The 27391-nt window shown below is 49.2% G+C and overlaps 1 protein-coding gene across 3 annotated transcripts in view; it reads left to right on the plus strand.

Annotated features, from left to right (window-relative positions):
• Positions 1–3683: 3683 nt before the first annotated feature.
• Positions 3684–27391, plus strand: part of LOC142291291 (sushi, von Willebrand factor type A, EGF and pentraxin domain-containing protein 1-like) — a 344209-nt gene continuing 320501 nt past the window's right edge. For all 3 annotated transcript variants that reach the window (XM_075335715.1, XM_075335716.1, XM_075335717.1), the window contains exon 1: positions 3684–3771. In XM_075335715.1, the coding sequence (XP_075191830.1) occupies positions 3699–3771 (73 nt within the window). In that variant the 5' untranslated portion in view covers positions 3684–3698. The remainder of the gene's footprint in view (positions 3772–27391) is intronic.

Here is a 27391-nt window from a genome sequence, read left to right on the forward strand (position 1 = left end):
TTTTATGGTGATCTGATTCAAACCCCGGTAGTCAATGCATGGGCGTAGGTCACCCTCTTTCTTCTTAACGAAGAAGAAGCCTGCTCCCGCAGGAGAGGAGGATCTCCGGATGAATCCCCTTGCCAGGCTTTCTGTGATGTAGGTAGACATGGCCCTGGTTTCGGCTGGAGACAACGGATATATCCGTCCTCGAGGTGGTGTTGTTCCTGGGAGCAGGTCGATGGCGCAATCGTAGGGACGGTGTGGCGGAAGTACCTCAGACTCCTTCTTGTCAAAAACGTCTGCGAAGGACCAATAGGCCGAGGGCAGTTCCGGTAGGTTCTCTGGAACCGGAGGTCGTCGGATGGGTTGTATGGACTTCAGACACCTCTCATGACAGGCAGAGCCCCATCGGGTGATTTCGCCAGTACCCCAGCTGACTGATGGTTCGTGTGTCCGCAACCAGGGGAGGCCCAGCAGGATTTGATGGGACATGTATGGAAGGACGTAGAGAGCAATGTTCTCGGTGTGCAGGGCACCGATACGCAGTTCGACCGGCCTGGTGACCCAGGAGATGGTATCAGCGAGGGGTCTCCCATCCACAGAGGCAATCACTAGGGGCTTATCGAGTAGAGTAACAGGCAACTGGTACTTGTCCACCGTGGCCTGCTGGATGAAATTGCCTGCTGCTCCAGAGTCGAGGTATGCCTCAGCCGTGAAGCGCGTCTCTCCCGCTGACACTTGCACGGTCCACATAACCGGGTCTGAGAGAGTCCCAGCACCTAGGGTGGCCTCTCCTACCAACCCTAGGCTTTGGAGTTTCCCGGCCTTTCCGGACAGGAGCGTAGGAGATGTGTGCCCTCTCCGCAGTAAAAGCAGAGACCTTTGGCGAGCCGCTCTGCTCGACGTTGTTCAGACCGCCGTACTCGGTCGATCTGCATGGGCTCGTGGACGGGAATCCCAGCTGTTGACGACTGAGGTACGGAGGGCTTCTGTGGAGGAGAGGAATGCCGTACCGGACGTCTCTCACGAGATAGCTCTTTGGAGCGCTCCTGAAAGCGAATGTCCACTCGAGTTGCTAGGGCAATCAGGGCATCTAGGGTGGAGGGCATGTCACGACCCGCCAACTCGTCTTTGATGCGACTCGAGAGTCCTTCCCAGAAGGCGGCTGTTAGGGCCTCGTTATTCCACCCGAGTTCTGAAGCCAAAGTGCGGAAACGGATGGCATATTGGCCTACCGTCAGTGTTCCTTGACGTAAGCGGAGAAGGGATGAAGCAGACGCAGAGGCGCGTCCCGGCTCGTCGAAGGTGCTGCGAAAGGCCTGCAGGAACTCTTGAAGGTCCTTGGTCATAGGGTCCTCCTTCTCCCACAAGGGATTCATCCACGCCAGTGCCTCGCCCTCTAGGTGAGACATGATGAAGGCGACCTTGGCTTGGTCGGAGGCAAACAAATGTGGCAGCTGCGTGAAATGAAGGGAGCATTGGTTTATGAAGCCCCTGCAGGTCTTGGGATCTCCGGCATAACGAGGTGGTGAAGCCAAACGGAGTCGGGAAGCATCCGAAGAGGCTGCCACGGGTGCGGGAGCCGTGGAATGACTAGTGGAGGCCCGGAATGTTGAAGGCGTAACTGCCGCTTGTAACGTGTACAGGCGGGTGTCCACGGAAGTCATAAAGTTCAGCATGCGGGTCTGGACTTCACGCTGGCGTTGGAGTTCCTCTTGCAAGGCCGCTAGTGCTGCAGCGGGATCCATGGCCTGATCTTACTGTCAGGGCCAGGCGGTCGGGCAGACCCAGGAGGTGGATCCACTGGGCCGAACTCTAAGATGGTGGTAAGGAGTCCGGTAGCTGAAGCACTATGGGCAGCAGAACAGTCCGTGCAAGTGAGTGTAACGGAGAAGTCCTTGGGACCACGGAGTCACAGATGGTAGTCCGGGTGACGTAGCTCAGATTCGGAAGCCGAGATGATGTCAGGCGGGGTCCGGAACCTTTGGAGCGAGATGACGGGTCACCGCAGGGATCCGAGATGGTACGGACTGTCAGATGGCAGACGGACAGCGTGCGGGGTTCAGGATTCAGCAGGACCGGATGCCGAGGCAGGATCAGCTCTAGAAGAGAGATACGTGAGTATGGCAAGGAGACACAAGGAGACCTGACTCCTAGCTTGGAAAACACGAAGATCAGGCCCCGCCCCCTTAGACAATAAACCCTTATATACCCTGTACCTGTTTAGCTTCATTTCCTGTTAATGGACGCTGGCCCTTTAAGAAAGGGTCAGTGACCGCGCGCGCGCCCTAATGCGCATGCGCGCCGCCCGGGTGCCAGAAGCCAGGGAAGGAAGCTGAGAGGAGGACGCAGGGGAGCCGGCCAGGGCCTGGGAAGCCGTCGGACGCCGGGATCGGAGGCCAGGGAACCTGGGAAGGACGGGCACCGGAGGCTGGAGAGCGGGGAGCGTGGCAGGTGAGCCGGGGAGCGGGGCTGAGGACCCGGGGAGCGGGGCAGAGGACCCGGGGAGGGGAGCCGAGGACCCGGGGAGCGTGACAGTAATATTATGTGGACATACAGACATGTTAATTTTGAGAAAAGCTACTTAGCTGAAACGTCGATGATTGAACAACATGTCCTGAATTTTTTCTTATTTGATCATGTAGCGCCCCTGAAGCCATCAGAAGTTACAAGGTACTGCACCCTGTCAAAGATGCAGGGCCTACCCCCTAGGACCCAGAAGACTGGTAACACCCAGAATACATATATAATCCCTATTTTTCCCTTTCCCAGAGACTGGTGACAGACTAGAGTTGGACCCAATGAATGGCCACCTAGGGATGGAGCCGATCCAGTCCACTAGACGACAACTAGGGGAGGAGGGGTCAGACAGTAAGTAAGTGGAAGTGAAAGGAGACAGACGTAACCGTACTGACGGGAGTGTGTAACAGTGACCTGACTGGCGCAGGCGTGTGGTTGCCGAATGAGTACGGTGGAGTACTCTCGGAACCATAGCACCTACGGGGTACAGAACCCTATGTCAGGCAAACGCTCCAGGCAGACCTGATAAAATATGCACAGTGAGGGGACCATCCAGGACCTCACTCACCGTAAAGTCCGGGAGCACCAGCAATGACGGGAGTACCAGGGACCGGAATGGAACACTGACCCTACAAGGTTCAAACTGCGTGCCGTATGGACTAAAGACTGAAAGACTACAAGGAGGGGATCCCCAGAAGCTCCAAGCCACGGGGACCCACCAACCAGAGACAGGTTCAATCACTCCAAATAAAATTTAGAAGCATCTTTGGAAAAGCAATACCTCTTCTCGTCTTCACTTTTGAGTGCTGAAGTCTTGCCTTTACTCTGTCCCATTCAATGACTTTGGTCCAAGTGCTATCCATATTTTTCACAAACAGCATTTAGACCAAAATTAGGGTGGTGTACATGAGCCATTTCTCTCTCACAAGCACACAGATAATCAATTCAGTGTTTCATGCAAATATGTGTAAAATATTCTCTTTAACCAACTAAATGAACTGACAATTACTGCTGGACCACTTTTCTGTAACTACTTCACATATTCTTCAATTTTCTGTAATAACTAGTGCAGGAAAACAATCAAATTTAAGATACCTTTTTTTTTAAATTGTATCATATAACAATGTATTTCCTGTTGTGAACAGGAAGGTTTGTCAGCTGAGTCAACATCGGAGAGGAGTGGGCTGGATCCATGAATGAGGCAGTGCCAATGTTTTCTTCACCGCCCTGCAGTCCAGGCAGAGAGAGCGGGCTGCGTGGGTGACACAGGTAGGATACAAAAAGCCACCACCAGAGCGGTGGAATTTTTCATTACTATGTCTATAGAGAGGAGCCACTGGTAGATTTCTCCATGCTGGGCTCATTACATCCTTGTCAGATTAGAAAGATCACTTATGTCTGTAGATATTATTCTACAGGAGTGTGATGCTTCTCAATACATGATTGCTGTTGTTTACTATGAAGTAACTGACACTGATAAAACTCATTCTACTAGTATGATGATGTTTGATGGAAATACAAACACATATGAGCTGTCAGACTGGGTTTTAGTGTAGTATGGGTGATTTAAGTCATAGTGTCATCCCTCCACTAAGCCAACCCAAGGTGGAAAGCTACATTTAGGCTCAGGTTACCTGTGAACAACTTATTTTACTCATTTCTGTTATAGGAACAGAATTACAAAAGTGGTGCAGGTAGAGATGAATAGATCAATGTGCGAAGGATTGAGTTTGAATCAAATTCATGGAAATTTGCAGTTTCATGCGAGTATGGGCATTTTGAGATTCGATTTGCGGTTCACAAATGAATAAATACTTGCCCAGCAATATTTCACACACTGCTGAAGCTTTAGATATCAGGCTTATGTTATTTTGCATTACCCCATGGGCTTCTCTTTAATGCCCTGCAGCAATGACATCTTACAGACTGTTATATCTTGTACAGTTGAAGGAAGTTGCAGACACCTGTCGTGGGGGCTCCGCACTCCTTCGCCAGAAAGAGACAGTGCTTGTAAACTGTTTGGGGCCGGGTGTGAGATTCTTACTCTCTACTTCAGGGTAGCGTCTATCACCTCGCAGCTGGTCACTATCGTAGATGTAGCAGAGAGACACAGGACATTTGAAAACTCTTGGCAAAACAACAGTAAACGGTTTATTAGATCTTCCACCATCACAATAGACATGGCAACACTTAAACGGTTTTGTTGCCGCTTTCTTCCGGGGAACTCAGTCTCAGCCTAGCCCGCTATAGGGGACCTAGTTCTCCAGCTGCCAAGCATATGCCTCCTCCTTGACCTTTCTTACTCTTTGGCTCACCTTGGTCCTCTCTGCTGCCCTGGACAGCTTCTAGTCACTTGATTCCCTTTGGCCCGTCACTGGTACTTTTCCCCATTGTCCATCTAATCCCTCAACTCTTCCAAGCCCATCCCGAGGTGAGCTGTAGGCTCAGGATCTTAGAGAATACCTCCGGGTTCCCCAACAGACCCAAGTTACAAGGCCACATCTTAACTCCTGGAACCCCACTGCAGAACTAGCTCTCAACCCTCTCTCTGTAACTGGGAAGTGACTTTCTGCTAAACACTAGTTCCCCCTCTCAGTGAGCTGAACCTGACAATAAAGGGGTGGTTCACCCCTTTTCAGTACTGGCCACATAGATATTATGTTGAGAAACAAGGTTTCTCTCAAATACCTTGTGTAGCCAATAGTGCCTGTGAGCAGTGCAATTGCAGTCCACTCACCCCCTTCATGTGACCCCCAGGCTAGGTGACCTCTAATATCCAGTGAATTCATGTCAACTGAGGCAGGTTGCAGTCTTCCTGAGTGACTGGGATGTAATTTATTTATTTATTTACACACTTAGCTGTCATATGGAGTGGGTGGGGTGATGCAGTGCATATTATATTAGGTGTAATAAGCGGCTCCGGAAGTAGAGGAACAGCACCGCCAGGTAAGACTTCACCGACGGCTTTCCTGTCTGATGCTTCCCTCCCTGCTGCCTCGCTTCCCCGCCTGGTGCTTCTTTCCCCGCTGCCCGGTGCTTCGCTCCCCTGCCGCCTCCCCGTCGGATCCTAAGTTAGGACCGAGCGGGAAGCGCAGCACCAGGGAGCGAAGGACACGGGCTGGGAGCGTGCAGATTGTTTAAAAAGGCCGGATGCTTTTTACCGCCCGGCTTTTAAACAATCATGCATCCATTTCAGCCTTTTACTCAGCCCCAGACTGCTTTGTATGGTCCAGCAGACAATTACTCGCATTTACCATTGATTTGCATTGGACTCACTACTCGTAACGAGTAATTACAAGGATACTTGCGGAGTAGCCTGAATACCGAAGGAAAAATAAAGAAAAAAAGGGGAAAGCAGGCATGTTATACTTACAAAGTTTCTTGCGTGGCTGTACACTCCTTCAGGGCCACTCATACTACTTCTGGGGCCGCTCATTAACTTCATGCATATGCACTGCTTTACCCGCCCACGGGCACTCCCTACATCTCTGATTGGTTGTAGTCAGGGGTGCCCCCACCCAAGATTATAGCATTCAGAAGATGCAACAATCCCAGAACTTTAGCCAGCTCATCCCAGTTGCCCTGGTGTGGAGGCAGTTAGGCTAATAAGGGTTGGGCTAATAAGCTCACAGCTGCCACTAAGCCCTAGATTAGTAATGGGAGGCATCTATGAGAACCACCCCCATTACTAATCTGTAAGTGAAAACAAATAAACACAAACACATGAAAAAAATCCTTTATTTTAAATAAAATACAAAAAAACCCATCTTTCACACCTTTATTAACCCCCCAAACACCCAGGCCCAATGTAATCCACATGAGGTCCCATGCCGATTCCGGTTCTGCTACATTACTGAAGGCACAGCGCATGAGTATAGAGCATGACTGCCCGCTGTGAGCTTCAGGTAAAGACTGAGCAGCAGCGATGAGCAGTGATATCACTCAGGTTGAGATTCCCATTGTCCTTCACCTGTGATTGCAGTTGACCTCAGATGACCTCAGTGAACTGCGTGACCTCACCTCAGGTGAGGCACTGAGTTCACAGACCTACATCTCCTGCAGAAAACCGCATTTTTTGCCAAGAGATGCAGATTTGGTGCTAAAATTTCTACACCATATTCCTGCACCCAATCTACACCTCATGGCAAACAAATACATCAAAACACCATGCAGTTTGATGCTATGATGATGCGATTTTTTTTTTAATTAGTAGGTGTAGATTGAGTGCAGGAATATGGTATAAACATTTTAGCACCAAATCTGCTTCTTTAAACAAAAAATACACAAAAACAATTTTGATGCCATTTTGGTGTGGTTTTCTGCCAGGAGGTGTAAACTTGGTGCAGACATTTCAGCACAAAATTTTCTAATCAATCCATTAATCTCTACTGTCAGTGTTGACACTGTACTATCTGATAATATTATTTTACACAATAGTTAACATTTGGGGTCCCATTTTCTAAAAGTGAAAAACTACTTTAAAGATTGTTACAGCATCATATACATCTCTGTACATGTTATCCCATCTCTTTACTAATTTGAAGAAAGAACAATATATCTGCTTGTGCTACATTCCTTCAGGATACATCTGTACAAGAAAGGAATGTCTGTACAGAAATGAAATATTACTTTGAATAGGAAGCATCTGCACAAGGAAAGAAAGTTCTGCTTACATTGTAAAAGTAAAAGCATAAAGAAAACAAGTGCTAAAGTGTACAATGTGAGTGACTAAACATCTACAGTATTTAGAACTTTTTCAGCAATAATAACTGAACTAATATGCACACGTCATACATTTTGTGCTACAGAATAAAAGCAAAAGGTCTCATGTATCATAGTTTTCTTATCACTTCTTACCTAGTTACCACTGAGCTTCTGTACTTTTTTATTTCAAAATGTTTATTCAATATAAAAGCTGCAACCCTAACCTCTACTTATACGGTGTTCCTCGATGTTTTACATTGTCTTATATTATTTATTGCTCCAAAAGATGTGCTAGGGCTTATTTTCAGGGGAGATGTTATATTTTATATTGGTGTCAGTGATTGGGTAGCCTGTTAATGGAAAATGAATATTCACCCCTTTCCCCGCCCATAGCATGTACGTAGCTGTAAGCCCTCGAAGTTTATAGTCACAGGCCGGCTCGGTAATGAAATGAATATTTACCCCTCTTTCCATCCATAATCCTGCCTACCCCTCTGTGATTAGAGCTTGTGTTAAGGAAATAATGAATATTGACCCCCTTCAACGCCCACCCAGCAGTGCCAGGTGTCAGTGATTCACTCAGACTGTCATCGTAGGATCGCAGCCCAATGCTTGCACTGGCTCTTCTGACTCGAGTGTGTCAGCTTGTATTTCTATTCATTATTTTATTAACGCAAGTTCCAATCACCGACTTCCGCAGAGGGGTGGGTGGGATTATGGGCGGGAAGAGGGGTGAATATTCATTCCATTAAGTAGTCAGCATGTGACTATCAACTTCCGCGGTTCACAGCAACTTACACTAATAAATATTACATATTCTGAAAGGGCTGCCCATGCCCTATTTCAGAATATTATTACCTAAAAAAACCCCATATAATTTCAAACCAAAATAAAGTGCAAATTAAAAATAATATTGTTTAGAATGCATATTCAGGTCACAGGGATGGTTCTGGGCAAATTCCCTATTCTCCCCCTTCCTGACCACGGGGGTTGGCACCCTATTTTAATGTACGTAGTGGCGCCCCCGCTCGACGTGGACTGACCCTTCAAGCCCTATCCTGACAATCTTATATGTGCTGCTGATCTCTGTATAGGCCTTTGCATAGTATCTCAGTGAAATTCTCACACACCCATTCAGACACTTCCAAGAGCCCTATATTGGATAGATATTCCAGGTTCTACCCTTATCTATATAAAATCCAATATTGTATGAGACACATAATCATTTTCTTCAGCCAAAAGGCACAGTCCATGTAGCCTATGCACCAAACGTCTAGATGTCAATCATGAATGGTGTAGCCAAATGACTACTGCTTCGCTACTGCGCGTAGCTCACTGCCCGACGCGTTTCTCCTCCCAGACCATAAATCGAACGGAGGTTCATCAGGGGCTGTCCATAGCAAGATCGCATAGATGGCAGAATTGTTATTGTGCCATGAATAATCAATTGATCCTCCAATGAGGTGCAGTATTTAGTTAGAAATTTCACTGCCCAATTGTACACATTTTGTTTGTGCCTCAAAATATAAACCGATCCTCCAATGAGGTGCTGTAATTAGTCAGATGTCTCACTGGGTATACAGGCAGGACACATGCAGATGGTGTGGACTGTAATGGCGCCTATTTCAGAATACTATTAGCATGATGATCCCCAACTAGGGCTTATTTTTGACGTAGAGCTTATATTTTAAGCATACTCCAAAAAGGCTGAAAAGTCCTGCCAGAGCTTATTTTCAGGGAAACACAGTATTGAAGAGCATGCCATTCAAATTTGCTGACGTCTCTGAATTTTCTCAGAAGATTGAGTTGAATGTTACTTATTATGCTATGTGGTCTATTCAGATCTTTGAGTATAATAGATGTAAAATAAAAAAAATAAACAAACAAGAAATAAGCCACAGACACCTCACGTCTCAAGCTGCCCTGATGTTTACTTCTCGCTGCCAACCGTCCAGGGTTTGACCAGTAACTGTGTGTTTTATGGTTGAAGTGTAAGAACGTCACAACCTTGATACACAGTAACCACCAGAGGCCAGAGATCTAGCGCATGACAGTGGAAGGAAGAGAAGTGGACGGCTGGCAGTAAGCAGCAAGGTGTTGTATAGGTGAGCAGTGAGGTTCTACATTTTTGTTGTTGTTTTTTATTAACCATTTGATGGCCCTAAATGGTTCACAAATATAGCTGTTATTTCGGTGAAGAAAATCACAAACATTGTTTTATAGCAATTTTTAAAATCATGAAAAATTTGAAAAACATCTTGTGGGCACCAATTAAATTCTAAAGTTGCCTTGAGATTTGAGTATACAAGTGCATCTCAATAAATTAGAATATCATCAAAAAGTTAATTTATTTCAGTAATTCAATACAAAAAGGGAAAAGCAAATATATAGTATTATTACAAACAGAGTGATCTATTTCTAGTGTTTATTTCTGTTAATGATTATGGTTACAGCCAATGAAAACCCAAAAGTCATTATCTCAGAAAAGTAGAATATTATATGAGCAACTGAAAAAATGATTTTAAACTCAGAAATGTTGGCCTACTGGAAAGTATGTACAGTAAATGCACTCAATACTGGGTCAGAGCATCTTTTGCATGAATTACTGCATCAATGCGGCGGGGCATGGCGGCGATCAGCCTGTGGCACTGCTGAGGTTGCTTTGATAGCAGTCTTCAGCTCGACAGCATTGTTGACTCTGATGTCTCTTAGCTTCCTCTTGACAATACCCCATAGATACTCTACGGTGTGTAGGTCAGGCGAGTTTGCTGGCCAATCAAGCACAGTGATATTGTGGTTGTTAAATCAGGTATTGGACGGTACTTTTGGCAGTGTGGACAGGTGTGAAGTCCTGCTGGAAAATGAAATTTCCATCTCCAAAAAGCTTGTTGGCAGAGGAAAGTATGAAGTGCTCTAAAAATTCCTGGTAGAGAGCTGCGATGACTTTGGTCTTGATAAGACACAGTGGACCTACACCTTCAGATGACATGGCTCCCTGTTGTGAACGTCGTCTGTGTGGGTGCGGTTCTGAAGCTCCCTCTGGTGGCCAGGTATGGTAGTGGAGCTAAATCTGAGCCATTGACTCAGACAGGTGTCAGTGTTAATTGGAAATTGGGGAAGTCCTATTGCAGACAAGTCTGGCCTATATAGGAGAGCAGTAAGTCAATGATGGGAGGAAGGGGTCAGGGAAAAATGGAATCCAGCACCAAAAATTATTTTATGTAAAAATCAAAAATGTATTGAGACATATAAGTTAAAAATAGGAAAACCGCAAAAGGGGGGAAAGGGGTATCATAATATCCTTTTAAAAAAGCCAAACACACACAACAGCTTAAAGAAGCACTCCCAGCAGTCAATGGGAACTCCAACTTTTGTGTAAAATGGTCATAGTCAGTGGCATAACTAGAGTTTGATGGGCACCAGTGCAAAGTTTGGACCTGGGCTCCTCCAACCATACACCAACAATCGCGGTACGTGATAATAATGCAGACATTCGGGGGTATGGGATAATTAAGTAATTATGCTGACGCTCAGGGCACATGATAGTGTCATTGACACTTGGTTTTTTCCTCAGCACTCATGTTTTCCATGATCTGAAATCTCTGTTTCTATCAGCACGCAGCTTTCATATGTTCTGATATCCATCTTGTCCTCAGCACACAGCTTTCCCATGCTCTGCTATACATCTTTCCCTCAGCACCCAGCTTTCCCATGATATCAGAGCACCTGCACCTCTGCATCACACACAGTTCATTCCTCTGAGATGCCACCCCAGTTACACTTTCAGGGCCGTATTTGCCACTAGGCACCCGTGGTCCGGTGCCTAGGGCGGCACGTTGCGGGGGGCGGCACTTTCTGGCAGCAAAAAAAAAAAAAAAAAATATATATAAATTTATTTATTTTTTTTTTACATCCCCGCCCCCCGCCCCTCCCTCCGTTGCACTTTGCTGTGTTCTCGGGGGGGGGGGGGTGAGAGGGAGGAAAGGCGCACTTCTGTCTCTTTAAATAGGCTGGGAGGAGAGAGAGGCTGAGGCTGGGGGGAGAGAGAGGCTGAGGCTGGGGGGAGAGAGAGGCTGAGGCTGGGGGGGAGGCTGGGGGGAGAGAGAGGCTGAGGCTGGGGGGAAGGCTGGGGGGAGAGAGAGGCTGAGGCTGGGGGGAGGCTGGGGGGAGAGAGAGGCTGCGGGGGAGGCTGGGGGGAGAGAGAGGCTGAGGCTGGGGGGGAGGCTGGGGGGAGAGAGAGGCTGATGCTGGGGGGGAGGCTGGGGGGAGAGAGAGGCTGAGGATGGGGGGGGAGGCTGGGGGGAGAGAGAGGCTGAGGCTGGGGGGGAGGCTGGGGGAGAGAGAGGCTGAGGCTGGGGGGGAGGCTGGGGGGAGAGAGAGGCTGAGGCTGGGGGGGGGCTGGGGGGAGAGAGAGGCTGAGGCTGGGGGGAGGCTGGGGGGAGAGAGAGGCTGAGGCTGGGGGGAGAGAGAGGCAGAGGCTGGGGGGAGAGAGAGGCTGAGGCTGGGGGGGAGGCTGGGGGGAGAGAGAGGCTGAGGCTGGGGGGGAGGCTGGGGGGAGAGAGAGGCTGAGGCTGGGGGGGAGGCTGGGGGAGAGAGAGGCTGAGGCTGGGGGGGGAGGCTGGGGGGAGAGAGAGGCTGAGGCTGGGGGGGAGGCTGGGGGGAGAGAGAGGCTGGGGGGAGGCTGGGGAGAGAGAGAGGCTGGGGGGAGGCTGGGGGGAGAGAGAGGCTGAGGCTGGGGGGGAGGCTGGGGGGAGAGAGAGGCTGAGGCTGGGGGGAGAGAGAGCCTGAGGCTGGGGGGGAGGCTGGGGGGAGAGAGAGGCTGAGGCTGGGGGAAGGCTGGGGGGAGAGAGAGGCTGAGGCTGGGGGGGAGGCTGGGGGCAGAGAGAGGCTGAGGCTGGGGGGGAGGCTGGGGGAGAGAGAGGCTGAGGCTGGGGGGAAGGCTGGGAAGAGAGAGAGGCTGAGGCTGTGGGGGAGGCTGGGAGGAGAGAGAGGCTGAGGCTGGAGGGAGGCTGGGGGGGAGAGAGGCTGAGGCTGGGGGGGAGGCTGGGGGGAGAGAGAGGCTGATGCTGGGGGAGAGAGAGGCTGATGCTGGGGGAGAGAGAGGCTGATGCTGGAGGGAGAGAGGCTGATGCTGGGGGAGGCTGGGGGAGAGAGAGGCTGATGCTGGGGGAGGCTGGGGGAGAGAGAGGCTGATGCTGGGGGCGGCTGGGGGAGAGAGAGGCTGATGCTGGGGGAGAGAGAGCCTGATGCTGGGGGAGGCTGGGGTGAGAGAGGCTGATGCTGGGGGAGAGGCTGCTGCTGAAGGCGGGGGAGAGAGGCTGCTGCTGGGGGAATGGGAGAGAGGGGCCAATGCTAGAGACAGAGGACAAGGGTTGAGGAATAGTGCAATGACAAAATCGATGGGGGGAGTGTAAGGACTCAGAATAAGAGGGGGGCAGCATTGGAGCTCATTATGGAGAAGGGGCAGCATGTGTGGGCTCAGTATGGAGTGGAGCAATGTAGGGGAGTCAATATCAAGAGTGGGGTAGTGTGTGTGTGGGGGGGTCTCAGCATAAGCGCTAGTGTGGTGGTCTTAGTATGATGAATGGGGCAGCATGGAGGTGTCATTATGGAAAAGAGTAAGGCAGCATTAGGAGCTCATGGAGAGGGGCAGCATGCATGGGACACTGTGAGGAGGGGGCAGCATGCATGGGACATTGTGAGGAGGGGGCAGCATGCATGGGACATTGTGAGGAGGGGCAGCATGCATGTGACACTGTGAGGAGGGGGCAGCATGCATGGGACATTGTGAGGAGGGGGCAGCATGCATGGGACATTGTGAGGAGGGGCAGCATGCATGTGACATTGTGAGGAGGGGCAGCATGCATGTGACACTGTGAGGAGGGGCAGCATGCATGTGACACTGTGAGGAGGGGCAGCATGCATGTGACACTGTGAGGAGGGGCAGCATGCATGGGACACTGAGGAGGGGCAGCATGCATGGGACACTGTGAGGAGGGGCAGCATGCATGGGACACTGTGAGGAGGGGGCAGCATGCATGGGACACTGTGAGGAGGGGGCAGCATGCATGGGACACTGTGAGGAGGGGGCAGCATGCATGGGACCCTGTGAGGAGGGGGCAGCATGCATGGGACCCTGTGAGGAGGGGGCAGCATGCATGGGACCCTGTGAGGAGGGGGCAGCATGCATGGGACACTGTGAGGAGGGGGCAGTATGCATGGGACCCTGTGAGGAGGGGGCAGTATGCATGGGACCCTGTGAGGAGGGGGCAGTATGCATGGGACCCTGTGAGGAGGGGGCAGTATGCATGGGACCATGTGAGGAGGGGGCAGTATGCATGGGACCCTGTAAGGAGGGGGCAGTATGCATGGGACCCTGTGAGGAGGGGGCAGTATGCATGGGACCCTGTGAGGAGGGGGCAGCATGCATGGGACACTGTGAGGAGGGAGCAGCATGCATGGGACACTGTGAGGAGGGAGCAGCATGCATTGGACACTGTGAGGAGGGGGCAGCATGCATGGGACACTGTGAGGAGGGATCAGCATGCATGGGACACTGTGAGGATGGAGCAGCATGCATGGGACACTGTGAGGATGGAGCAGCATGCATGGGACACTGTGAGGAGGGGGCAGCATGCATGGGACACTGTGAGGAGGGGACAGCATGCATGGGACACTGTGAGGAGGGGGCAGCATGCATGGGACACTGTGAGGAGGGGGCAGCATGCATGGGACCCTGTGAGGAGGGGGTAGAATGCATGGGACCCTGTGAGGAGGGAGCAGCATGCATGGGACCCTGTGAGGAGGGAGCAGCATGCATGGGACATTGTGAGGAGGGATCAGCATGCATGGGACACTGTGAGGATGGAGCAGCATGCATGGGACACTGTGAGGATGGAGCAGCATGCATGGGACACTGTGAGGATGGAGCAGCATGCATGGGACATTGTGAGGAGGGGGCAGCATGCATGGCACACTGTGAGGAGGGGGCAGCATGCATGGGACCCTGTGAGGAGGGGGCAGCATGCATGGGACACTGTGAGGAGGGGGCAGCATGCATGGGACCCTGTGAGGAGGGGGCAGCATGCATGGGACACTGTGAGGAGGGAACAGCATGCATGGGACATTGTGAGGAGGGAGCAGCATGCATGGGACACTGTGAGGAGGGGGCAGCATGCATGGGACCCTGTGAGGAGGGGGCAGCATGCATGGGACACTGTGAGGAGGGGGCAGCATGCATGGGACACTGTGAGGACGGAGCAGCATGCATGGGACACTGTGAGGAGGGGCAGCATGCATGGGACACTGTGAGGAGGGAGCAGCATGCATGGGACATTGTGAGGAGGGGGCAGCATGCATGGGACACTGTGAAGATGGGGCAGCATGATGTGAGGACAGTACAGATCATATTTCATAATTGAGGAAGGTGTGGTGGGTATAATTTATAAGGGAGGGCAGTGTGTAGTTTATTAGGGGCAGTGTGACAGTCACAGTATATAAGTGGGGACGGTGTGGTGGGAATATTTTATACTCATGCTATGTTTTGCTGTGCCTGTGGTGATCCCCATTGGGGGAAGGTTAGTGCCCTTCATTTCTCATTTGTACTTTTTAAAGTGTTTTACAGAGTAGATCTGCCTTAAACAGATGTCGAGTGCGAAAACTTAGTTTTACGTTGTCACTAAGGGGCGCGACCACTTAAAGTGCCTAGGGCAGCACGAAGGCAAAATACAGCCCTTCTTGTAATGTGTATATATATATGTACTTGTAATGTACATATGTGATATGACATCACATATGTACTGCATGGATCAACCTGGTTGTGCAGAAATTTCTAGGACTCTATTATGTCCTGGATGTGCTGCTGCAGAAGGCATGGTCACTGTGTGCTCACTTTTTAAAATTGAAATGCTGGGCAACAGCCTGTGTGTTGCATGGACCATACCTCCCAATTGTGCAGAGACATAATGGGGAGGAGGCAATTGATGCTTCTGTACTGCTGTCTGCCTGAAAGGTTTTTATATGTCAAGAATCCAAGCTGGGTTTCAAAGTTGTCTTGTGGATAGTGCCAGGCTTCTGGGAGCAACAGGCCTGCATCTGCCACTCAGGCATGTATCGCGCCCAGGGATATGGGGTACTCGGTCCCGGGCAGTGTATATATTGGGAATGTCACTTCGGTGGCCGTTGACTGGTACCGTGCCCTGGGCCCTTTTTGTAAAGGAGATATATTTACAGGGGATTAGAATACTGTTCACACGAGACGCCACTTACGTTGTTGATGTAGATGGAGCCACCGCTGCACAATGTCCACTACTGGGGCTGGTGTTAATGGCAGGCTGAATGTTAGACCCTCCGCAAACAGGGCCGGGCCCCAGAGGGTAGGTGTAATGACGGGTGTCGGAAGAAGGTAGTCCCCACGAGGGGTTCAGTGCAACTGGTTCTTTACTCTCTTTCTGGTGGTAACTGGTCACCCAAGGCGACTGGTTTCACCTTCAGGTCCCCTTTGTCCCAGTGAATGTGTAATAATCTGGTATCTTCTTCCCCTGCACCTGTCTCTGGTTGGTGGGTCCCTGTGGCGTAGAGCAACTGGGGGTCACCGTCCGGTGGCGTTTCTTTCCACTTCTGTCCGTATGATGGTAGTGCGAAACCTGTGGGGTTGGAGTCTCTGGTCCTGTCCCCGGCTCTCTCTTTGCTACTTAGTCTTAGATTTTTAGGGTCAGCAAGGTCCTTGATGGTCCCCCCGCTGTGCAGATGTTAACAGGCCTGCCTGGAGCTTTATGCCTGTCCTAGTGTCCTGTACGCCGTTGGAGCGTAGTTCCAGGAGTACTCAACCGGCAACTACCCTCCTGGGCACCAGGTTACCGTTAACTTCATGTCAGTCCGTCTCCTCATGTCCACCTTCATTCCTCGACACTCTTCTCTGTACTGACTGTCTACAGTCTGCCCCTCCCACCTGGTCAACTAGTGAACTTGAGGCTCCACCTCTAGACGGAACACCACTACTATGACTACTCTCATAAAAATCTTTTATTCAAATTCATAAATATTAAAACAGAACAGTTGTAGTGTCCTTATTTCTTCAAAACAGTTAATATCACAGAGACATACATAAAGTGCAAGTGTCAACCAAGGTTAGACCCACGCCAGAGCATGGCGTAAATGGTTGATATAGAGGAGGAAAGAGTATGGTAATTACTAGGTCACTGTCAGGCTGATACTGGTTCAATGTATACTGTATCTACCTTTTTGCTAGTGGATGAGTGTCCTAACTGCCATTGACCTTCTCTCTACTTGAGGTATATGTGAACCTCACTGTCCTTGCTGACCTCTAGCGGGGGTAACCACCACCAAAAAAGTGATAAGGTGCATAAAACAGAACCATAGACAAACAAGTACAAGAATGCGTTAGATGTCCAGGGTTCTTATGTTAGGTATAGTATCCCTAATATAGATATGCTGGATTAGTTCGGTAGGAGCCCGGAGTTCCACTTAGCTTATGGACCCCCCAGCTCTGGACCTGGGGAGAGCTGGGGGGTCCATAAGCTAAGTGGAACTCCGGGCTCCTACCTAACTAATCCAGCATATCTATATTAGGGATACTATACCTAACATAAGAACCCTGGACATCTAACGCATTCTTGTACTTGTTTGTCTATGGTTCTGTTTCATGCACCTTATCACTTTTTTGGTGGTGGTTACCCCCGCTAGAGGTCAGCAAGGACAGTGAGGTTCACATATACCTCAAGTAGAGAGAGGGTCAATGGCAGTTAGGACACTCATCCACTAGCAAAAAGGTAGATACAGTATACATTGAACCAGTATCAGCCTGACAGTGACCTAGTAATTACCATACTCTGTCCTCCTCTATATCAACCATTTACGCCGTGCTCTGGCGTGGGTCTAACCTTGGTTGACACTTGCACTTCATGTATGTCTCTGTGATATTAACTGTTTTGAAGAAATAAGGACACTACAACTGTTGTGTTTTAATATTTATGAATTTGAATAAAAGATTTTTATGAGAGTAGTCATAGTAGTGGTGTTCTGATATAATTACTACCTCAATACTAACCTTTGTGGTTCTAGTGTCCACCTCTAGACGGCCATCCATTGGTCTGACCCTAGCCTTGCACCATTGTATGGGGAATTGTTGGGGAAAACTGGGATTACCTGGAGTGTTTGTGTGTTACCGGCACTGGTCTTCCAGGGCCCTAGGGGGTAGGCCCTGCATCCTGGTGGGATACAGAACCTTGCAGCTCCCTGATGGCTTCAGGGGCGTTACACATGTCTTCATTTTTAAAATTAAAATGTCATACCACAGCCTGTGTGTAGCATGGACCATACATCCCTGCTCTTTTAAGGCCCTATGGGGAGATGGAAAATGATGCTACCGTACTGATGTCTGCCTCAAAGGATTTTGAATATCGAGACTACAACATGGGTCTCCAAGTTTTGTCTTGTGGATAGTGCCAGTCTTCTTGGAGCAAAAGGCCTACACTGGTAACTCAAGCATGTCTTTATTTTTAAAACTGAAAGGTTGGTCCTCAGCCTGTGTGTTGCATGGACTGTATGTACCTCACTGATCTTTTAAGGCCCTATGGGAAGGGTTGCAATTGATGCTACTTGTACTGCTGCCTGCTGGAAATGATTTTGAATGTCGAGAGTCGAGACTCCAAGATTGGTGTCCAAGTTTTGTCTTGTGGGTTGTGCCAGGCTTTTGGAGCAAGGGGCCTACATCTGTCACTCAAGAATGTCTTCATCTTTAAAATTGAAATGATGGGCCTCAGCCTGTGTGTTGCATGGACCGTACCTCTCATCTCTTTTAAGGCCCTATGGGGAGGGGGTAAAATTGATGCTACTGTACTGCTGTTTGCCTGAAAGGATTTTGAATGTTGAGACTACAAGATAGGTCTCAAAGTTATCTCTTGTCTGTACTGGCAGGTGTATGGGAGCACCAGCCCTACAACTGTCTCTCATCCACCTCTATATTTCTTTTGCCAATAGTCTAGGAAGCTAATGGTTATACCAAAACAGCTGCACTGTAAAATGTGTTTTTGCTGTTTTGGAAGCTTTTCGACCCCCACCCCAAAAGATGTTTTCTCTACCTTACGTTTAGCCTTCCATTGAATTCAGTGGGGTTCAGAAAGGTTAGATAAATGTTTGGTTCACCGAACGTAGGATATGTTCAGGTGGGCTCGACGAACCAAACCTTGAGAGGTTCGATCATCTCTAGAAATGATGCAGTATCTGGTAAGTGCTTTATCAAATGGCCTCTGCTCCTTTTCCTCATTCTCCACAAACCGCACAGTACAGTCCTCAGAGGTGGCGCCTCAATTACCCTTGTTTCTCCCCCGCGTCACAATTTTCCAACTGCCCAACTAACTACGGGGAACCACAGATGAGCGAGTCTGCAAAGCTTTTCACATATGCTATTCCATGAGTATCAGAGGTCTACTCCACATATTCCCAGACTCAAAAGAAGGAAAGCATCTGCACTGATGCGCAAAATCTTTGTGAGTTGGATATGGGGTCGAACAAAGTAGTGTCCGAGCAGACTCCAGACTCTCGTCACCAAATGTTAAGCCGGGGGAGGTGATGACGGTGAGACTCAGCTACATGAGGCGCACACGTACTGTACTGTGGTGTCAGGGCAGGAAGAGGAGGGTAACTGTCAGGGTGATGAGTGGGATGACAGAGAGTATGACAATGATGTTGCAGATCCCACTTTGTGTGAACCAAGAGGCTCAGCAGAGGAGGAGGAAGACGAGGAGGTTACAGTGGTCATGGATTTGCAGTTCGCAGGAAGGTTGCGTAGTCTTGGCCTTTTTTGAGACCGCAAATGATGACCCAACTTTCGTTATCTGCAAAGTTTGTAAACAACGACTCGCTAAAATGCAGCCTAGTGGACATCCCCTACCAATGGCCACCCTATCAAAACTGTATGCTGCTTCTTCCTCCTCCGTCACCGTCGAAAATGTTCTCACACAGGTCTGTGGCTGCAGAATCTCCACTTGTTTACCAGCTACTATAGGGGTGAATGAGAGACTGTTAGCTGTTACGGAAGATAACAGAGAGTGGTAGAGCAGGGTATTTCCAAGCTGCGCCAATGACTACCAGATCATGAAGATTTGAAGATTAATGTAGCTTTATTTGTGCACTGGTCAATGCATTTCGGGAGACTCTGCTTCCTTTCTCAGGACAGTCAGGCAAAGAACATTAAATCTGCAGTAGAGCAGATGCTTACAACATTATATACCATAGTGATGACGTCATGATCCACCCCTTTTTAGAAAAAATTGGCGGGAATCTATACATTTAAGGCAACCAAATGACGTAGTATATTGTATTAACAAAATTTTAAGTAAAAAATCTCATCATCGCTTTTCCTATCCCAAGGATTAAAAAATAATGAATAAAAAAATTGCTAATAAAAAATGTGTGTGAAAGTGTTTGATAATGTAAAACAACCAAAAAATAAATATAAGCGTCAGTCTATGAGTAACCCATGTTTTGTTTTGAACACCGTATATAGTGTCACGTGTTAACAAGCCAAGGTTGTCAGATTCCCTGTGAAGAGCGTGCAGCCGCTTGTGCCACTATTCATGGTTATCAGACTATGTCAGAAAAAGAAGGAGAAGAAGAGAGAACGGGGGACTGATTCACCCTGAAAGGGAAAAAGGAGAAGGCCACATATAGGGAATATGACATTCAGGGTCCATGTAGTGTTCTTGATAAAAAAAAAAAAAAGGGGGGGGGGGTTCACCCAAAAGATCCACCAAGGAAAAGAAAACAAGCAGCAGGAAAACGGAAAAATGAAATATATTATTAACCCCTTTAAAAAAAAGGGGGAATTATGTGTAAATACCCCTATCAACTATGTGTGCGAACCACTAACATAAGTGTATGAAAATTGGAAAGGCAAGGTGTTTGTGAAGCTGTATCAGCAGGGTGTGCTATTGTTACCATGTGTATAAATTTGAATAAAAATCATATCCAAGTTTATATGTTGTTTAAACAGTGTAGAAAGTCAGAGAAAACACTGCCGGCAGCCAGCGAGGGCGCTCAAGACAGTGAAATCCTAGGTACATTGCCCCCTGGGAAATATGCAATTCAAAAAGGTCCGTGGAGCCTCTGTTAGGAGTCTCAAACACAGAAACCAGCCAGGTTTCACTGTTTTGAGCGCCCTCGTTGGCTGCCGGCAGTGTTTTCTCTGGCTGGTCTCCCCGAGATCAGTGATTGTTTTGTCTTGTTGGTCTACTAGGCATTGCTCCCACCTGGCCAGAATCCTACTCCACACTGATAAGGGGCAATACCCCGAAACAGCTGTCTGTGGATGGATACCTGGCCTTGGTATTTCCCTTGTCATATCTTTAAACTTGTCAAAAAGTTGGATATTGACTAAAAGGGCCACTTAATATGGTGGTTATGGTGGTCTCCTGAAATGAGTCACCCCTTGGCTGGGCCCTTCCCAGAGGGATATCAGGCTGGTTTCTGTGTTGAGACTCCTAACAGAGGCTCCACGGACCTTTTTGATTTGCATATTTCCCAGGGGGCAATGTACCTAGGATTTCACTGTCTTGAGCGCCCTCGCTGGCTGCTGGCAGTGTTTTCTCTGGCTGGTCTCCCCGAGTTCAGTGATTGTTTTAACTTTTCAAATATGTGATTGTATATAGAAGATAAATTGATGACCTGTTTGTAATTTGGGATAATTCAGAGGGAAATGTTAATGATTTCTGGGACAGATAAGAAACAACAATTGGGGCCTCACCTTTTCCCCTAATGTTAAAAAGGACATGATTGACTTTATAGATCTCACGATTACGCATGAAAAAGGAGTAATTCACACCAAAACCTTTTTTAAAAAGGTAGATAGTAATGGGTATATCCATTTTTCAAGCAACCACTATAATAAATGGTTGAAAAATGTCCCTAAAAATCAGTTTCAGAGAATTCGTAGAAATTGTACATAAGATGGAGATTTCACTTCACAAGCAAACATCCTGAAGGAAAGATTTCTAGATAAAAATTATCCCCTCTCATTAATTAAAAAAGCGTATAATGCTAACAGAAATATAACACAAACGGATCTGATACAGCATAACAAGGATCAGGTCAAGGAAACAAAGCATAATTTTTCCTCCAATCTTCTGATTACCTATAGTAATGATGGGGAATTAATTAAAGACATCATTCGCAAGCATTGGGGAATTCTTCTCAATGACCCCTTTTTGAATGGTGCTATACCGGAGGTACCAGGAGTCACCTACCGTAGGGCTTTGACTCTGAAAAACCAATTGGCCCCCAGTCGTTTGAGAGATAAAAGAAACCACTGAGTCCGCAAATAATACCATTGGAGCTTTCAAATGCTTTACAAGAAATTGTTTGTGCTGTAAGTCCATTCAGCACAAAAGATTAAATTTCAGTTCAGCAACAGGGGGAGATATTTTCCCAATAAAGCACACCTGACTTGTCAGTCTGATTTCGTGATTTATTGATTGAGTGTAAATGCAACAAACAGCATATTGGTAGAACAACCCAGGCCCTACACGATAAGGTTAATTCCCATAGGCACAACATCAAAATAGGTTTTATGTTGCATGGTCTGTCGAGACATGTGACTGTATGTCATAATGACTGAAAAAAATGATAGCGCATATGAGAAGCACCCGTGGGACAAAGTTAGTTATAACGTATTGAAAACTGCTCACCTGGTTAGGTTGTGCGCCCTCGCACAACCTCGGTGATGATCGTGTAAATCCTCTGGAGGATGATGGGTTGTCTCGGCTGGCGTTATCCGATGTTAGGCTGGGTGGACCTGGGGAGATGACCGCTCCTGGTTCCTGGTTCACCGACTCATGAGATCCTGGAACTAATTGCGGCCCTTTGTCTTCCCTCAAAGGTGTTTGGGATGATTAAATCTATTGCTTTCAGCAGCTCTAAACCGGAATCCCTTAAGGGAGTGAAGGTATATGGAGAATAGATAAAGCCGGTCCTTTGAGCGCTAATAATAGATCTATTATCTCAAGTTTTCTTTGTGAATAATTATGCTTTATTTGTGACAATTAGATTAAAATAAAGCTCTTGTTATCACTACGCGTTTCAGCAAGATATACAGCTTTCCTCAGGTACCTGAGGAAAGCAGTATATCTTGCTGAAACGCGTAGTGATAACAAGAGCTTTATTTTAATCTAATTGTCACAAATAAAGCATAATTATTCACAAAGAACACTTGAGATAATAGATCTATTATTAGCGCTCAAAGGAACGGCTTTATCTATTCTCCATGTATGTCATAATGGGAATTCAAAACTTAGAATCACCCCTATTGAACGAATACCCCCCCTTTCTCATAATTGTACTGAATTACTTAAGAGAAAAGAAACATATTGGAGCTACAAACTCAATACGCTAAAACCTTTTGGTCTGAACGAGGTGACGGATTTGTTTTATTAGGTCAGTAATATACTCCAAACGAGGTCACTATTTTGTATGTATATATATTACCTCGTTATTATCATGGTTTTTATCTTTTTTAAGTATTTTTACATATATGTGTTTTTCATCATATGTTTTATTGCCATTAGGATTACCAATATTCAATAATTATTATTATATGTATATTATCTTTATGTATATATATATATATATATATATACATATATTTTTTTTTATATGCACTTTTTTATTGGTCAGAATAACGCGAATTTTAATCTTAAATGTTTACATCATCACTGTTTTTATCTTCATGTATGTATTTTTATTTTTCATTTCTATTTATTATTTTTATTCATTTTTTCGTGCTATCACAGATTTAATACACAATATTTCTCATGGTACAGACCCATTTCACCTTAAAATAGCTCCTAGGCATGCGCACACGATACTTTCCCACGCTTTTGAACTTTCTTCACCCTTTCACTCTGGCACAGTGATGTTTTCAAACACTAGCTTCATACCTTTCAATCGAGCATGCGCAGTGAATCTTTTTGCCACGCTCTTGAACTTGCTTCACCCCTTTACTCGGGCACATTGACAATTTCAAACACCAGCTCTATATCGCCCAACCGAGCATGCGTGGTGAATGGTTTTCCCACGCTCCTGACCGGGTTTAACCTCAGCGCTCAACCCGCTGTCTATTCTATTACATTTACACTGACACGGCTTTTTAGCTGTGGCAGGTTACGGTAATGATACAACACGTTTTTTTCTATTTTTTCTGCCCCCCTGTTCCTTGACTTTCTACACTGTTTAAACAACATATAAACTTGGATATGATTTTTATTCACATTTATACACATGGTAACAATAGCACACCCTGCTGATACAGCTTCACAAACACCTTGCCTTTCCAATTTACACTTATGTTAGAGACAGCCCGGACTGCTGCCCCAAAGGGGCTCAAGGAAGGGCAACATGACTAAGAGGGATGCTAGGCCAGAGGGTGTAGCAAAGGGTTAAGGTGAGCTATTTTGGGCGGGAAACCAGGAGGTGGGGCTACAGGAGTTATAGGGACATTTGATTGGTTAGGGGTAGGTCAGTGTGGGTTAGTATATATAGGGCAGACTGTTGGGGGTTGGTCATTCGGCACCTGGAAGACGTCTGGAATCGTCCCCTGTCCAGGTGAAGTCGGCGCAGTGGATGGCGGTCGTGTGCTGGAGGAGGTCCGGGCTTCTACGGGACCTCGACTCCGGATGGCGCTCTGGACCGGAGGCCTAGCGGGACCCATTTGACGGCGGCGGCTGGATCCAGGTGCAGAGGCATCGGTCGGTGGAGCGACGCTGCGAGGATCCCGGCGGCGAGGTGGTGAGTGACGTCACCGGCCTCAATACCTTTCCCGTGGCGCGGGGTCACCAGGGTGACGCGGCCACGTGACCCGGGGCGCGGTCACGTGGTCCGGCGTCGCTGTCCCGTGCCCCCGGCGTCCTGAAGTCACGGTCACATGGCTCGGCGGTGCGGTCATGTGACCGGGCGCTGAACCCGGAAGTGCGGCTGGCGCGAGAGATTGGCTGGACGACCGGGCTCCCGTCGCCGGATCCAAAGCCCAGCAGGACCCCTCCGGCGGCAGCAGCAGCAGTGCTCTGGGCGGCAGCGGCACCGGCACCGAGGATGTCTGAGGGAGGCGGCGACGCAGTGAGTGCAGCGACTAGGGGGTGAGTGACTTCACCGCCCTTCGCTGTTGCGGCGCGGGGTCGGCATGGTGACGAGGGCGGCGCGGCCACGTGACCCGCGGCGCGGTCATGTGGTCTGGCGTCGCAATCACTTGGCCCCGGCGTCCGGATGAAGTGGTCACGTGGCCCGGCGGTGCGGTCATGTGACCGGATGGCGGACCCGGAACTGCGGCCTGCGTGTCCACGCAGGGCCGGTGCGCGATCCCGGGCAGCAGCGAGGACATCGGGGGAGGCGACGCCGGGGAGAGTACAGCGACGAGGCGGGAGTGACGTCATCGCCTTCTCTGGTGCGGCGCAGGGTCGACAGGGTGATGTGGCCGGCGCGGCCACGTGACCGGCGGCGCGGTCATGTGGTCCGGCGTCGCAATCACCTGGCCCCGGCGTCCGGATGAGGTGGTCGCGTGGCCCGGCGGTGCGGTCATGTGATCGGACGGCGAACCCGGAAGTGCGGCCTGCGTGTCCACGCAGGGCCAGTGCGCGATCCCGGGCAGCAGCAGCAAGGATGCCAGGGAGAGGACAGCGACGAGGCGGTGAGTGACGTCATCGCCTTCTCTGTTGCGGCGCGGGGTCTGCATGGTGATGTGGCTGGCGCGGCCACGTGACCCGCGGCGCGGTTATGTGGTCCGGCGTCGCAATCACTTGGCCCCGGCGTCCGGAGGAGGTGGACCTGTGGGGCTGTCATGTGACCGGACGGCGACCCCGTAGATGCGGCCTGCGCGTCCACGCAGGGCCGGTGCGTGCTCCCGGGCAGCGGCTGCGGCCTGCGCAGCAGTGCAGGGCCGGTGTAGGATCCTGGACAGCGGCGATCGTTGCAGATGACGGAGAGACGCATGACGGAGGAGCGGCCGGAGCTGCTTAAATACTGCTCTGGGTCGGCAACATCTTGAAGTTGGCTTCCAGCCTGGGCAGCCGGTCGACCTTGCCGGTGAAGCTGGTGAGGTCCCGGGGCCTGGGGCTGCTCGGCGCGGAGGATCATTGACGGCTGTTCCGGGGACACCTTGGAGTCAGCCTGGTAAGATTATGGTTCACTTGCACCTCGTACTCTGTTTATTGATAAGGTGGGGGGGGTTGGTGATGCAGCATACTTGGGGTTTGTGTTTGATAGTAGTGGGGGAGTTTGGTTTAAAGGTCTTGGTTCTGGGAGGTTGTAGTTGATTACAAGTTGTCAGCCCTGCAGCGAGCTCAGGTGCTGATTGGCATTCTGCCTTTTGGCAAGTAGCGCTGGGGTGCTGGGGTTAACTGTAGTGTTATGGTTGTCGGGTAGTCAGTCGCGCTTTGGTACGGGCATTGTGGCCTGGCTTGATATGGGGAACGGTTGAGAGCCTTGCAGGATTGTTTGGTGGTCCGATGCTTGCGGGTCGTCCAGGACAAGGGCCTGGAGCTCAGGGTGGTTTCCTGGATGTTGAATGGGAGTAGTTGTTGGGATTATGGAGGTTATTGCATTTTCTGGGGTCGGGGGTGTATACGCCGACGGTTTAATGTCATGTGGGTTAGCCGCGGTCGTTGGGATTGTTGCATTAGTCTAATTTTATGGCAGTGGTGGACCCGGCAGTTACTTCGGTGCTTTGGTAAGGTCCAGGTGCGATGATTTCAGATGAAGTTCATATATAAAAAAAAAAAAAAAAAAAAAAGGGATATGTATGTGTATACATGTATATACTCCCCGCGGCATCAATAGAGGCATGGATGGGTAGTATTTCTCTGTTTGGGGCTACCACGGGTGGCGCACAAGTGTTTTTGTTTATTGAAGCAGTGGGGGCCCGTTGTTGCAGGCTGCAGAGGAGTGAGCCTGGCCGGTCGGGGTTTACGAGGAGTCCCCTTCTAGTGACGGTTGGGTTGCCTCGCAGTAGAGACTAGCTGGGTTGTGAGGGGTCATAGCGTGTCTTATCTTAATACCGTTCATTGGTACATTTCCGGGGTCAGGGGCCTGCCCAGTTCTTGACAGGAGGAACAGTGGCATGGCAGTATGCGCTGGTTGAGTTATCCTCTCGATAAGGTAATAGTTCCACTGTTTTCAGTTTTGGTGTGGTTTGAGCTTTCCCTGGTACAGTTTTGCGGATGGATACAGCATGGGGTGGATTCCGGCTTGCTCCGAGTCGGGTAATTTTCAGTAGTCTTAGAGGTTGTTTGGCTGTTCCGGGTTTCATAACAGAGTGCGGCCTGGCCGAACCCCCTATGGTTTTATGTCTGGCTGGCTTTGGAACCAGCGGGGGGCTTCATCCGGGCCGCCCAAGCTATGGTGCAATATTGCATGGGTTTTGCTACACCAGGTGGGGTGTGACCGTTTTGGCAACCGTGGGCGGGCATTAGAGTAAAGCCCGCTTGCATGGAAGGTTTCAGTCCCGATCGTCGGTATACGTTGCGGCGCAGCCCATTGTTTCGTGTTTCCAGCAGCATGATAGTTTCGGGCATGGTGTGCAGTCCTTGGGGATTAGCGGGTGCTGCTGGCAGGCTTCTTTCTGGGCAGGGATTTCTTGCCGACGGGCATATGCACTGGCAGTGTTTCACATTGATCTTTGTTGGTATATGAGTGAGCAAAGTGGAAGGCATATTGCGGGTTCTGGAATTTGTAAGGTTTAGCTAAGAGGGTGGTAAGGTTATCATTTCACAAGGACCGGGGTTCCAACGGTCATGGCGGGATATTGTTTGGGTTTTCCAGGTCGGTTTAAGATATTACAGCATATTGTTGTGGCTGGGATCATGGCTCCTCTCAATAGCAGGCGTGTTTGGCTTGTTTCCTTGTTGTGTAACAACTGACGTTAGTGAGAGGTGACGGGATTTGCACATCGGCAGAGGATAATTTGGGTCGGGCCTGTTATCCAATGCTGCATGGGTTATTCGTACCACTGGATGCTGCGGGTGCCTGAGCTTTTAAGGCCTGGGACCGACGGCCGTGATGTTAATGTGGGCTTTTCGTGCCATGGGGACACATTCTACTTGAGACACAACATGGGTTTTGTCTTGGGGGGGACTGTCTGGGAAGCCAGTATGTCATGGTGGGGCTGGTTGCCAACGTCAGC

This window comes from Anomaloglossus baeobatrachus, chromosome 2 (genome assembly GCF_048569485.1).
Source record: "Anomaloglossus baeobatrachus isolate aAnoBae1 chromosome 2, aAnoBae1.hap1, whole genome shotgun sequence".
Classification (NCBI taxonomy): domain Eukaryota; kingdom Metazoa; phylum Chordata; class Amphibia; order Anura; family Aromobatidae; genus Anomaloglossus; species Anomaloglossus baeobatrachus.